A 14,213-nucleotide genomic window follows, 5' to 3' on the forward strand; every position below is an offset into this window, starting at 1 on the left:
CCCATTGCAGTGAAAGATACTAATTAAAATCAGAGTAAAACTTATCCAGCTGATTTTAGGGCTAACGCAGTCAAGAGTAGTACAGAGTATTTGATAGAAAGAGAAATGTAACAACCCTTCTGCTTGAAGATAGTGTCACATGGAATAATATGAGAAGTTTAATAACATCCTTTGGCAATTTCAGAAAAGTTCTATTTTTGGTCTTTCCACTGTTCTTATCTTTCCCTTACTGGTTTCTGAACTAGAGACTTTTAAGGCTATTTTAGGAACTACATCTCTTTTTTTTCTTGTAATTCATTTAAAGCATGTATTTCTGCTACATTTGGCATCCAACCTTAGTCTCCAAGTTTGTTTTCCAGGTATCATCTCTACAACATTTAAAACTTTTTGGCATACTAGAACATAATTTAATGGAAACTTAGTTTCATAATTTAGGAAAAAAAGATCGAAGATGCCAGATTATAATTTATTTCCTCAGATAATGTTACTTATTCATAACTTGTCTAACTTAATATGATGTTATTCAGCTCAGAAAGCCTTTTACATGTGATATTAATCATATGTCTTAGAGCTAACCTTATGCCTTAGAATACTGCAAATTGTGTGATCAGATTCATCTTCCTTTACATTGTGCTGCATTCCTTTGTCAATTCATTCACCTAGTAATGAATTAATTTTGAAATGCATGTGACTATTTTTATCTGAAAAATATTGTAATAATTCTGAAAATACATGATGGTTAGGGTTGGAAAAGACCTTAAGATCATCTAGTTCCAAACCTTCTGCCATGGGCAGGGCGCCTTACCCCAGACCATGTCGCCCAAGGCTCTGCCCAACCTGGCCTTGAACACTGCCAGGGATGGAACATTTACCATTTCTTTGGGCAACCTGTTCCAGTGCCTCACCACCCTTACGGTAAAGAACTTCTTCCTTATATCTAACCTGAACTTCCCCTGTTTAAGTTTGAACCCATTGCCCCCTGTCCTATCACTACAGTCTCTGATGAAAAGTCTCTCTCCGGCATGCTTGTAGGCCCCCTTAAGACACTGGAAGGCTGCTATGAGGTTTCCACGCAGCCTTCTCTTCTCCAGGCTGAACAGCCCCAACTTTCTCAGCCTGTCTTCATACGGGAGGTGCTTCAGCCCTCTTATCATCCTCATGGTCATTATCATGTTTTCAAGTTTAGATTGATTATACACATAGGTTACCTAGAGCTTCTAACGCTACTGACCGTATTCCTAGAAAAAATGTATTTTTGCAATTTTAAATAGCTTTTCACTGACTCTTAATGGAGTGTTAGCTATGCGTGGCTAGTAGAAGTTGGTTTTTTTTTTTATAAAATTCAACTTGCTCATAGTCATAACTATTGCTTTTGCTGCTTAATTATTGCTACCTATTTCTGAATTCGTCCACGTAAGATGCATAAGTATTTTTACTTTTGTTTTCAAACTCAAGGGACTTATAGCTATGCTTAGGCAAGTATCCCAGGTAATGAATGACAGTAATAATGTGTCACTTTCAAATTTTCAGACAATACATTAAAAAGAAAAAAAGGCTTTGCTTTCCTTATAGTCACATCTTAGTTGTCATGATTTTTCTTAAAAAGGCAAAACTTTAAAGTACTAAACACTATTGATGTTCAAATTTTGTTTCCTTACTTTGAGAATTTTTCTATACAGGTAAAATCAAGTGAAGAACTGAATGTAAAACTGGAAGTATTTTTCTCTGGTATGAATTTATCATGTTAGCCATTCCTGTGGGCTCTCTCTGCTGCACCATTTACAAGCTAATCTATCTGAGCTACAATTTTCCTTTTCAATATTTTCCAACTCTTTTAGAATTAAAATATTTCATCTGAAAAAAGGTTGAAGTTATAGCAATTCATGTCTCATGTTTTCAGTGTCCTTTACTACTAACTGTAAAATCTCCATAAGATGGTCATAATTCCAGATATAATTATACACTTGCTGATCATTTGAGAATAGAGTTCAGAATGGGGTGAGAGAACTGCCCTTAAGGGACACTAACACTGAAAATTAATGGAGAGAAAGAGAGAGAGGAAATCACAAAGATAAACAGATACAGATAGATAAAGTGCAGGAGAAGAAAAAAAGACAACAGTAATGGAACAGGGAAAATCATGTTTCATTTCAGCACAATACTAGATATGACACTAAAAATGAGAAGTATATATATGGTTAGAAATGTCCATCACTTCAAGGTTTTTTTCAGTGGAATCTGAGTTGATTACCTTTTTTCCAGCTGGGATTCTGCTATTCACGTGTAATTTTGGGGGATGATTCTTCTTAATTTCCCTGTCAACTTTTACTCAAAACTTCTAAGAAAATCTGTCTGCTCCCAATCTATGGTTCTTTGCCTCTCATGATGCTTAGTCTTTGCTATGAATACCGTTCCTGTGTCACAGAGCAGCAAGAAATCACATTTAGTTAATTGTGTTTATTTCTTTAAAGGGTTTAGATTTTTTTGTATTCTCCCTTCCCCGAGTTCTCCCATCCTAATAACTGCATGTTTTTAATATGGAACAAAATAATAATATTCATTTTTGAACACAGGAGTGCCAATATCTTGCTATAAATCATGGTTTCCCAAATTCTCTCCTATTAGCACTTCTCAGTGGCAAAAGGAGTTGCCTTTTGATCAATGTACCTGTTTGGTCTTATCCCCATCTCTTGCACACGTCAGATTTTCCAGATAGGATCCCTGCCCATGAATTTAACAAATCATTCCAGTGTTACAAGAAAAACACAGCATTATGTTGTCTACAGGATCCTATCTGGTGCAGCGGATAGAACACGTTGCTAGCTTGCACATTGTCCTAGACAATTCTTGGTATCAGTTCCAGGCATGTGTTGCGATGTCCAAACTGTAAGGAGTACGATGTCCAGTTCTCACTCAGATGCTTGGATAAAAGAGTCTTTCCTTGGTGATTCTTCTGGTGCCTGTGCACTATTATAGTTCATGTTATTCTTTGTGTAGTCCAAGCTGAAGAGAAAACAGTTCTGACTTCCCAGTCTAACCCATATTTATCTTGTGTTAACTTTGCAGATACAATGCTGTATTCTATGCAGCTGTGCAAAGTGCCAGCTAAAATACTTTTCTGCAGGATGGCCTCAGCTTTTCAGCAGTCCCATAACCTATTCCCAGAGTAGCGCTTTTATTCACTGATCTTCTTTGGCTCAGCAGGAGATTCATTCTGCCATTATGGCATTCATAATCAGGAGGATCAGTGGCAATTTCTGTAGCACCGCTGGATATCCTACTCATTAATTCACATAATGCCTATTATTATCTCTCCAAACTTGTGCTCCCTGCCTATATTGTGTTTCTGTGGCAAGGTATTGGTAGCATGGAAGCTACAGGTTTGGCTTCTGTGAGAAGGTGCTAGAAGCTTCCCCCGTATCCGACAGAGCCAATGACAGCCAGCTCCAAGACAGACCCACTGCTGGCCAAGGCCAAGCCCAAGCCCATCAAGTGACAGTGGTAGTGCATCTGGTATAATTTAAGAAGGGGAATAAGTTACTGTGCAACAGCAATTGCAGCCAGAGAAAGGAGTGAGAATATGTGAAAGAAACAGCCTTGCAGACACTAAAGTCAGTGAAGCAGGAGGGGAGGAGCTGCTCCAGGCACCGGAGCAGAGATTCCCCTGCAGCGTGTGATGCAGACCATGGTGAGGCAGGCTATGCCCCTGCAGCCCATGGGGGTCCACGGCAGAGCACGGGCGTGCCTGGAGGAGTCTGTGATCCTGTGAGTCTTCCACACTGGAGCAGGCTCCTGGCAGGACCTGTGGCCCAATGGAGAGAGGAGCCCGCGCTGGAGCAGGTTTGCTGTGGGGCTTGTGACCCCGTGGGGGACCCACGCTGGAGCAGCCTGTTCCTGAAGGTCTGCACCCTGTGGAAGGGGCCCACACTGGAGCAGTTCATGAAGGACTGCAGCCCATGGGCAGGACTCATGTTGGAGAAGTCCATGGAGACCTGTCTGCTGTGGGAGGGACCCCATGCTATAGCAGTGGAAGAGTGTGAGGAGTTCTCCCCTGTAGGAGGTATTTTTCAATGTTTGGGTTCATATAGTTGTGTTTAAAACATAAATTAAAACTATCAAACTGCCTTAGATACATAGAGCAAGTTGGAGCAGGTCTATCTTTACAGTCATGACTGTAGTTATGTCCAATTAATGTGAGAAGAAGGAAAAATATGTCTGGATGACTTTGAGAAGTCTCTTGCATTCTCTATTTATTCAATCTAGTTTCTTAACTAGCCTTTTAGATTTTTTTTTTTTATGCACTGAAATGCATATGTTTAAACTGAAGTTTATGAATTGAGAGGTCCCTGAAGCCAGTGCAGCTCATTGTGTAATTTAAGCAACATGTTTTTGTGCATCACTAATAGTGTCAGAGGACATAGTACCTGGTATGTTTCTTGTGTGCTTCAGGAATTCAACAAAAATTGAGTGAAAATATGTATTGTGATTAATCTTGAAAAATATAAGGATGCCGTATTACTTACAGACTCATTTCTTCAAAATAAGCACCTTCGGGTTTCCCTGATGGTTTCATCCTACTTCGGTATTATTTGTGAATGTGCAGCATTTAATCAATATTAAACCTTTTTAAAGATAATTAAGATACAGAGAAAAAGTGATGTAGCACTAATTGGTGTAGCATGCACTTCATTTTCTTTTACAGCCTGGTACATTTCTGCTTATTACTACTTTGTGCTTATTTTCTTTTCAAGCTTTTTTTTTGCCATGTTCAATTCACTGTTACTAAAATACTATTTCAAGTAAAGCTTCAAGACGCATACTGGATTCTAAAGAAGTTATATTTACTGTTTCTATGAATAAGGTTATATGCTTCTTAGTATTCCAAAGCTCTTTCTTGAGTGTTTTGTTTTTAGTACCGATTCAGTTTACACAGTGACTGATAATTGTGGAACAGCCTTTCATAGACACCATTGTATATGAGAACGTTACCAGTGGGAGAAAAAAGTCCCACATAGCGTGGAACCTTTTACTTAATATTTTTGTCATGTAGAGAATATATGACTTAAGGAAAACATTAGTAGATGTCTTCAGATTTAAAATATGCCTTAGAGAAACAAGACGACTGCCTCTTTGTCTCTTTTGGAGGAGTTTTTCCAATCAATTTATTTCTAATATGCAATATAATAAACTTTAATGTAACTTCTGCATCATAGTGACATGTCCTCTATAAATTTGTTTTGTGAAAAATATTTTTCTTTAAAATCATCATTGATTTTAAATTAGACAGTTGGCTAAAACCAAAGTGTTTCATTACAGGCATGCAAACATAGTTTGCCAGAGTACCGTCACTGGCTGTGATGGCAGCAGCTATGGAGGTGTCTACATTATTTGGTTAGTTTGCAGTATAATGTACTTTTGGAGCAAATGCCATGATTGTCCCCATTTTCTGTGTTTTGTTTCAGTTCACAGAACATTTGGCACTGACCATATAATGCTGCTTCTCTCATTAACTTATCTGGACAGCTCTGATTGTGTGTAGAGACTTTGCAAGTAGGAAATAATTGCTTTGTGCTTTTAAGCTATAAAATTTATTGGCTAACACACACAGTAGGTAGCTGGGGATATTGCAGTACTCATCATCCCTGTGGAATGACCAATGAGTCCTTACTGACTTGACAGTCAACAGTCAGGTGGGAAAGGTTCAGCCTCTATTGCCCCTGGAAGAGATTTGTCTTCAGTGCTGCTGAGTTACCATCCTCCAGCTCCCTGGTTTTCTTCCTTGAGATTTTACACCTTGTCATGTCAGTGCTTTTCCTCTTCAAGTCTTGACCTGCTAACTAGCCCCATCTCAAGAATTTTACCTGTGTCTGGAATTTTTCCTTTCCTGTTTTGCATGGGTACCAGTCTATGTATTTTATTATAACTTCTGTAAGAACCAAGCAGTTTTCTCAGCAGATTTAGACAAGGTTAGGCAGCTGTGCAGTTGTGTCATTATGCAGTGGGTCATGGATAGCTGAACATTCAGGAGCAAGGTGATACCTACCTGCATACAAATCTTCATGACACTCTCTCTTCCATCAGAATCTCATCTTTCACCCAAACACATTCTGGCTCAGTACGCTTTCCTTTCTCACCAGCCCTACATTTTTCTGTTTTCACCTCCTACAGAAATTCTTTCCAAACACATCTCTTGCATCCCCACCCCTTTTTCTTTTGTGGTGCTTCTTTTTGCAATATTGTTCTTTCCAACTGATCTTTCCAATGACAACAGCTGCTTTGGCCTCCCAGAAGAGTTAATAAGACAGGGCCTCAGGAAAATAACGCTACCTGCAGTCCATGTGTGCCATCCTCATCGCATCTGTGGATCAACTGTCTGGTACTTGATCTATAAATACTTGAAGGATAAATAAACACATCTGCCTTGCTGCAGATTGTTGGAGTAAGTGAAGTTGGAGTGTGAGTCCTACTGCAACCCACACACAGACAGAATAACAGCCCAGGATTTGCAAATTAGGGGTGTCCTCCTGAAGCAGTTTGAGAACCCACTCTCCATGTGTTAAACCTCATTCAGTTTATTTCCAGGCTCTGCATTGATTCAAGTTGCAGGGTCTGTTGCATTACTTGTAAGCAGACATACTCAAAATTTCTCCACTCAGTTCTGAGCCAATCACTCACAGTAAGCAAGGCATGCACCCTTTGACTTTATCCTTTTATACTTTCCCACAACTGAAATTTCAAACACACCCTTTTCATTCTATCCTCAGTTAAAGTATGCTTCCACTTTCCTAAAAGAGCCCAATGGCCCTAGCATAAACATTGAATTAAAAATTATTATGTTTTTCACTAATGGTATATGTATTACTAACATCTTGAACAGAAGTTTAGTATTGACATGCCCAAGCTAATGTTCAGCACCTCTAGCTGTGTATGTACCCAATATAGGCTACTTCCCATTGCTTTGTGATGCTTTTCAACTGCTTTAATTCAGTTGCATTTCTGTACATAGGTGTCTCTTTTCTTTACCAGCCATTATAAATTGTGTGCATATTTTTCAATACAAAGCAGCATAAGAAATGGGTAAAGATCTTCAATGCAACTTCTAGGGTGGTATTTAAAATAAATAGTGAAATATTTCCTAAGTACTTGTAAAAATATGACTAATGAACTGTTGTCTTTTATCTGCGAAAGGAGTGGTGCTAAATCTATTAGAAAGGTAAATTTTATATGAAAAAGGTATTTTGTACCAAAGGTACATTTGTAGTGGCTACAGCTATATTGCAGAAATGGTAAGAATAGTCTATGAAGTTTTTTCTTTATTTTTTACCTCAATTTCCATCTCTCAATACTGTTAACATTTATTTCATTCTTCAAAGCCTCAAGCTGTGACTGTGTAAGATCATATATAAGACTAATATGCCTTATTTAATTATATCAGTCTTAACAGGGTCAGAGGCTTACTTTCAATTAAGAAATGCATTCTAAGAGATAAACATCCTCAAATTCCCTGAAAAGTGAAGAATTGACAAATTATAAAAATCACCTCAAAAATGTCATTGCTTGTATCTGCACAGAACTGTTTGCAGCTTCATTACTTTATTTCCAATAAGTCTGTAAGGCAGGAAGCATAGTAATTACAGACTGGAATAATGTATTTTGTTATTCTCAGGAACAAAGCTAACTCTAACTTCATGTTGAAGAGTTGCATTAAATTCTACGCACAACCTCTTTAATTATACCGGTCCCTGTAAATTTGTTCAGGGGGAAAGGAACTGCTAAGTAGTTTCAGAAATTGTTATTTCCTTTTTGTGAAAGAATAATGAAAAGTGTGAATCACACTTTCCACATAATTTGGTGAAATCCTTCATTAGTGAGAAATGACATTTGTATTCCATATTAAATAAGTTATTTGTGCTTGGAAAGTAACTCTCAATTTGTTTAAAATTGCTAAGAATCTATTACCTGTGTAGGATGAATACTGATTGCTATGCCGTTGGTATCTTCACAACCAAATCATTTGCAAATGAAGGTTACAAACAGCATGCTAAACCAATTGCTGGAAGACAATATAGCATATTTTTCTCTACTACTTTCAATTAAAATGTACTTCTTCTGTAATCCCACAGCTGACCAAACAGGAATGTTATTTATAGGAGATGCAATAATACAGGTCAGTAAACATTCACTTTTTCCACAGACATTTGTTTCATACTTGCCTTTATGTTTATTTCATTAACTAACTTCCACATTGCAAATCATTTTCTCCCTATCGTATCTGTTTTTAGGTTAATGGTATAAATGTAGAAAGTGCTACCCATGAAGAAGTGGTAAGTCATTCCACTTTGATTCTTTTAATAGTGTACAGTGTCCTGTGTCCATACTGTTCTGTTTCTAGCCTTGCTTCATATGGGTTTGCTCTTTTTACTGTGCTATAGTCAGGTTTGTCATATGTGTGATTATTAAAAGCTTGATTTCGGCTGTTAGCATTTGTTATAGTTTCTGCACTCTTACTGTGACTGTAAGATATGCATTTGACACAGATGTACTCTTCCAAAGTTAAGTCTTCATCATTATAGTTTTTACATCCCTTAGATAAAATAAGTATTTCAAAGCATAAAATAAAGCAAAAATGCAAAATGCTGGTTGGTTATCTCTGTTCTGTTCAGTGGAGTGCAACTGCTTTTGCCAGAACGGAAGCTTTATCACTTTTATCATATGATCTTTTGTTTTCCTGTATACTGGGCTGCTTGCCATGAAAATTCAGTAGAAAGCAAATTAAAAATTAAAAGGCCTTTCCTATTTAAGAATGAATGGTGAAAATATGAAGAACATGCATTACCTTTTTTATGATGCTACTGTCCTTTGGATGATCACAATCAGTCTTTCAGGGGTTGAAAATAAATTGAATAGTCTTTTTATATATATTTATATGTAATACATATATGTTTATATAGATATGTGTTTGTGCATAGGTACAGTCTTTATGGGTTATGCCTTCGGTATAGCATCTGATCCACAGGGATTGCAGGTGCTCCTAAAAGAGGTACCTGCTGTGGTGGTAATTTAAATGGTAATAAAATTCTCACCTTCTGAGCATTGCAGGAACAGGGATTGAATTAGTTTAGTAAAGAATCTGATTTAACCTACTGTAAAGACAGCACTTCAAAATTAGAATATGTGAGATGAGTGTCATGATCCTGCTCAGGTATTTAAAAACTTTGATTCCCATTGCCTTCAGTACAGTTGAAGGAGACTCAACTTTTTCAAGTCTTATCCCTTCATGTACTGAAAAATAGAAAATCTAATTAATGTTTTGTTACCTATTTCTAAATGTGCACTTGTGTGAGAACATGGAGATTCCTGTTGGGAAATGTATAAAGGAACACGTTTTATTTTATTTAGTGAAATGGTGCAACGATTTAACTTTTGCTCTATTTATATTTATGTACAAATACACATTATTATTGTGGGCTGTGGTGCACTGCACAGGGCTCCTGTTTCATGTTAAGAACTATCAAGTGTTACAGAAGTATACATAGTAATAACAATAGCATACGATGTTAAACTGTTTCCAAATGCTGTCACAAGAATGGGAGAAATCAAGAAAGCAGAGGTGTTTGTTACATTAAATTTCATCTCATTCTTTAAGTGATTTTAAGATGCTATTTATTAGACGTTCTCTAAGTTTATTAGGAAGCAAGAAATGCACTTAAACACTGGCTCTTTTTGATGGTATCCGTAGGACTAAGATGCACTTCCTGTCTTCAAGACAGAGTGCACATATTGCAAGACACATCCAAAGCCCTAGCTGGTACTCCCAGAGTTTATAAGGCTATAGATAGATAATAAATAGCTATAGTAAAGAAATCTTTTAGCTAATAAGACCATAGCCACATACAAGAGAAAGAAGAGAAAACGAAGATCTCAGCTTCAGGCTGGGAGGAGATTAAGGCACACATCTGTGTCTTGGTTTTCATGGGAAAACCAGTGTGTGTGTGGATTGCAGTGACACACCAAAAAGGCCCCTTGCCACAGCATGCTGTGGAATGCAGTTGCAGTTTCTGCATAGGTTTTAAATCTGGTGACGTTCAGTTTAGAGGAATCTTGAGAGTGAAGAAAGGAATTACGGTGACCAGTCCCAGCACAATATGCTGACTATTGCTAGTGCTTTCATTTTCATGGTAATGTTCAAGAAATGCACCGAGGTCTTCCAGTGAATTTTATTTGCATAAAAGGAAAATTACTAAAATGTTTTTTACATTTCTTTATAGAATTAAGATGGCAGGACTTCTTTTGGGAAAAAAAATAAAATAGGGAACTACTTTCTTCTTCTAAATACTGCATTATCAGTGCTTAGATGCTTGCAGCCAAACCTGAAATAAAAAAAACCCCACGTATCAATAGTTACTCTATATTACCTGTCAGAGCAGACAAGAGCCAGAAATTGCTGGCTGGATTTCCATCCTTCTCCTATACATCACTTCCAACAATTCTGTACCACATAGCCTTGATAGGCCACTACCTCTGCTGTAGTGACGCATGCTGACTTGGTAATGGATGGCTTAAGTATGGTTTATGAGCTTCAAGGCTTTTTCTAAGGAGTCATACCTAGCCTTATGATTATGAAAATTTTATTGAATTTCATTTGAATTTAGTGAGTGCTTCCCATTCTCACTGACTTAAAGAAAAGCAGCAGTCAATAATATACTTGTGTTTTGGTTTTTTTTCTTCTCTTTGACTCTTCCAGTTATTTCATGCAGTTGTGAAACAGAGTTTACCCCAATGTTTGATCTGACCTGGGAAAAAAAAAAAAAGTTAATAGTGGTTAATTTTTAACTGGTTTATTTCATTTATCAGATTGACTGTATGGGGATAAAGCCAGTTCACATTCACTCTATGTGCAATGCTTTTTCTGTCTGCAGTGCAAGGCAGTATAGATAAAAATTGTTACCCCCTGTTGCCTGTTTATTGGGAGTTATCAGTCTATTCATTGACAACTGTGTCTCAGAATAGCATCTGTAGCAACCATAAATGACATGGGCTTTGACAGTCTTATCAGCAAGGCAGAAATTACATGGGCAAAGGAACGCAACTTGCTTTTATTACTTGGAAGTTATCTCTCTAGGTCAAGATAAAGTGCAGCTGCATGATCTTTTGGTCCATTTTTTGGTGTTGATTAATAACATCAAGCTGAACCTCTAGAATAATTACAGACAGTCTCAGTAAAGCACAGAGTCAGGTCTGTTCTGTATTGGTGAATTGCCCTTCTGATGCTTGTATTGTTATTGCACATACAAAACTCTAAATTTCCTGAAAGTTACTCCCCACAAAAAGCCAAGTTATATCACTTAAAGATTGTTTTTAAGTTTCCAAGAAGTGCTCCTGAACTGTTGATGTAACACAGGTATGCTGCAGTGGTGAGGAATGACAGAGAAATGCATAGCAATGCTCTTTGCCCTGTACATGAGAATCCAGTAGAAGCATTAAACAAAACTTCCTGGAACAACTGTAAGCAGTACGGCTGAAAGAAGCTCCAGAAGGAAGAGAGATCTGAATGGGCCAGGAGATAGGTCTGCAAAGGGACTTTTCTAGTACTGCAACCTGATATTATAATCGGAGTGGAGTTAGATAAATGGGTAAGAGGAGGGGCTGATTCTGTGAGATTTGAGATGAGGTGAGCTACTGCCAAAGTTCCTGAGAGCATGGAAGTTGTTTTATTTCTTATTTTTATCAAAATTATGTCGTAGCATTTTTATGAAATAGTGGTTGAGATTTCTCATCCAAAATAAAAACCTCCTTATTTGAATATGGTGGTTTTGCAATTGAAAAGAAATGCTTCAGAAAGACAGGTTCATTTAATGTCCATAGGCTTTCAGGTTATAGGAATCAGTACTTCCTATTTGTAGATGGATCATGTCAATAGTGATGCGCGTTGAGTTTGGGCATCTAGAAAAACCACTGAAGAAGGCAGCGTTGCAATGTGTTGAACTACTAATATAGTAGCTTAGTGATTAAGGGTACTTGTCCAGAAAGTGGGAAGTTAAGGATAGAAGACTCATCAAACTTAGGGAAGTCATACTACCAATGAAAGAGTGCCCTTTTTTCTAAGTTTGTCAGTCAGGTGAGGTGAGAGGCATTCAAACAATTCTGTTCAAAAGGCGCAGCAGTGAAGCCTGTGTAGCCTCAGTTCACACTGGGTTACATTTTACACTTAATATTGTTATCATTATACTAAGTATTTAATGAATGGGAGCCCATCAAAGGTTATTGAATAATTCTTTTGGGTTGCTTTATTTTCATCGGGCACCATGATTATTCAGTCATCTACTTCAAGATTCAACTTTTAAAATGTCATCCTCCAATATAGTTTGAACGCACTTCTTGCTGCTGGTATTCTGGGTAGTGAAGACTCTTGTAAATACCTAACTCATGATTATGAATTGTACCATGTGATCCAAGGGACTACTTACTGGGTCTGTCTGGGATGGAGTTAATTTTCACCATAGCAGCCAGGATGATACTGTATTTTGGTTTGTGACTTTGTTAGTAAACACCAGTGTTTTCATTGCTGCTGGACAGTGCTTGCACACCATCGAGGCTTTCCCTTTTTCTCATTCTTCCCACTTTCAATGAATAGGCTGGGAATGGGTAAGAAGTTGGAAGGAGACACAGCCAAGACAGCTGACCCCAACTGACCAAAGAGGTATTCTGTACCATAGAACATTATGGTCAGCATTAAGAAGTGTGAGGAGGTTTTCCTGGGGAAAGCAGCCATTGCATGGAGGCTGGCTGAGAATCTGTCTAATTATAGGACATGATGAGTGATTGTCTTTGCATCATTCGTTTTGTTTTTACCTTTGTCTTTGCTTCACTTATTAAACCATCTTTATCTTGAAGGGTCTGTAGCTTTTGTTCTTCCTATTCTCTCCCCTATTCTGCTGGGGGGGAGAGGGGGCGAAGTGAGCAGCCTGCTCTGTGGATGCTTAGCTGCTGCCTGGGGTCAACCCACCATGGACTGGGATGCTGGTAGAAGACGCAGACGTACTGAATTACTACACAAGTCCCAGCCATAGTGATAAGCTATTAAGGGGCAGAAGCAAGTATGTGATTCTTAGGTTTTTGGTGTTGGGCTATTGTTTTTTTCTTGTTTTGTCTTTTGGTGGTTTGATTATTTAAATTTTTTTAATTGTTGCTCTAACAAATGTTTTCAAGAATTTTCATTGGGTCTTTTATTTTATTTTGTTTCACAATGGTATATCTGGATTCCTTGGTGTTAAGATTCTTTACTAAATGAAAGATTAGACGTAATCATTTGTCAGTTTGAGTCACAGATTTGCAACCCACTGGGGTAAATACATGGTTAAGGCGGCTACAAGATCTGGGAATTGTAGGAAAAATTTCTTCAGACTGCTACCTACCATCTTCACAACTGGCACTCTGGAGATGCTTACGTAGATAGCTGATCCCAGTTGTGCGAAATATGCAGTTTTCTTTCCTGACCCTTGAACTATGAGCAAGGTTAAAGGTGATTAGTTCTCTGCAAGCCAGACAACCAACTGGTCTGTCAGCAATAATTTCACAACAAACTGGCTTTCCTGGTTTTCACTTATAATTAATTAATTAATTAATTTGCTTTCCTCCACAATTCTGCAAGCTGCTACTATCAGACCTTAGTTCTGGCTAACAGTATGGATAGAAGCATAAATAACTGTAAATCAGGACTGCGGAAAATCCTGCTTTTACAGTAAGTAATAGAATAAAGTGTGGAAAATTGAAAATAATTTCTTCTCCTTGAAAAATAAATGTATTTTTAGAAATAGTGTATTGGTGTGGAGAGCCTGTGAATACAAAAAATGTTAATTCGGAGATTAATATTGGGTTTTTATTGCTCATCTGAGAGGAAAATTAATTTTGTTTCCCTGGTGGCTAATCAGATTATCACCCTCTATGACACAAAAGGAACAATCAGATCTCTTGAGGGGAGAGAGAGGGGGAAGCAGAGGGGAAAATTTGTTTGGCTGAACTTAACAGTGAAGAGATACCACCTGGTATCCACTTGGTTGGGACTTTGGTTTTCAACATATTCAAAATGAACTGTGAAAGGAAATGAAACACAAGGTGATAATTTGCTGATTCAACATAATTTTTCAGATTGATAAGCATCATGGAATCGTAGAATAGCTTGGATTGGAAGGGAGCTTAATAATCATACAGTT

The 14,213-nt window shown here is 37.6% G+C and overlaps 1 protein-coding gene across 1 annotated transcript in view; it reads left to right on the forward strand.

The window, feature by feature from the left end:
* The window catches only part of SNTG2 (syntrophin gamma 2), a 157,811-nt gene that overhangs the window by 31,468 nt on the left and 112,130 nt on the right, over positions 1-14,213 (forward strand). Inside the window, exons 5-6 of the mRNA XM_030491170.1 lie at positions 8,124-8,167; positions 8,283-8,324. Coding sequence (XP_030347030.1) covers positions 8,124-8,167; positions 8,283-8,324 — 86 coding nt within the window. The remainder of the gene's footprint in view (positions 1-8,123; positions 8,168-8,282; positions 8,325-14,213) is intronic.

Source organism: Strigops habroptila, chromosome 6 (assembly GCF_004027225.2).
Source record: "Strigops habroptila isolate Jane chromosome 6, bStrHab1.2.pri, whole genome shotgun sequence".
Lineage (NCBI taxonomy): Eukaryota > Metazoa > Chordata > Aves > Psittaciformes > Psittacidae > Strigops > Strigops habroptila.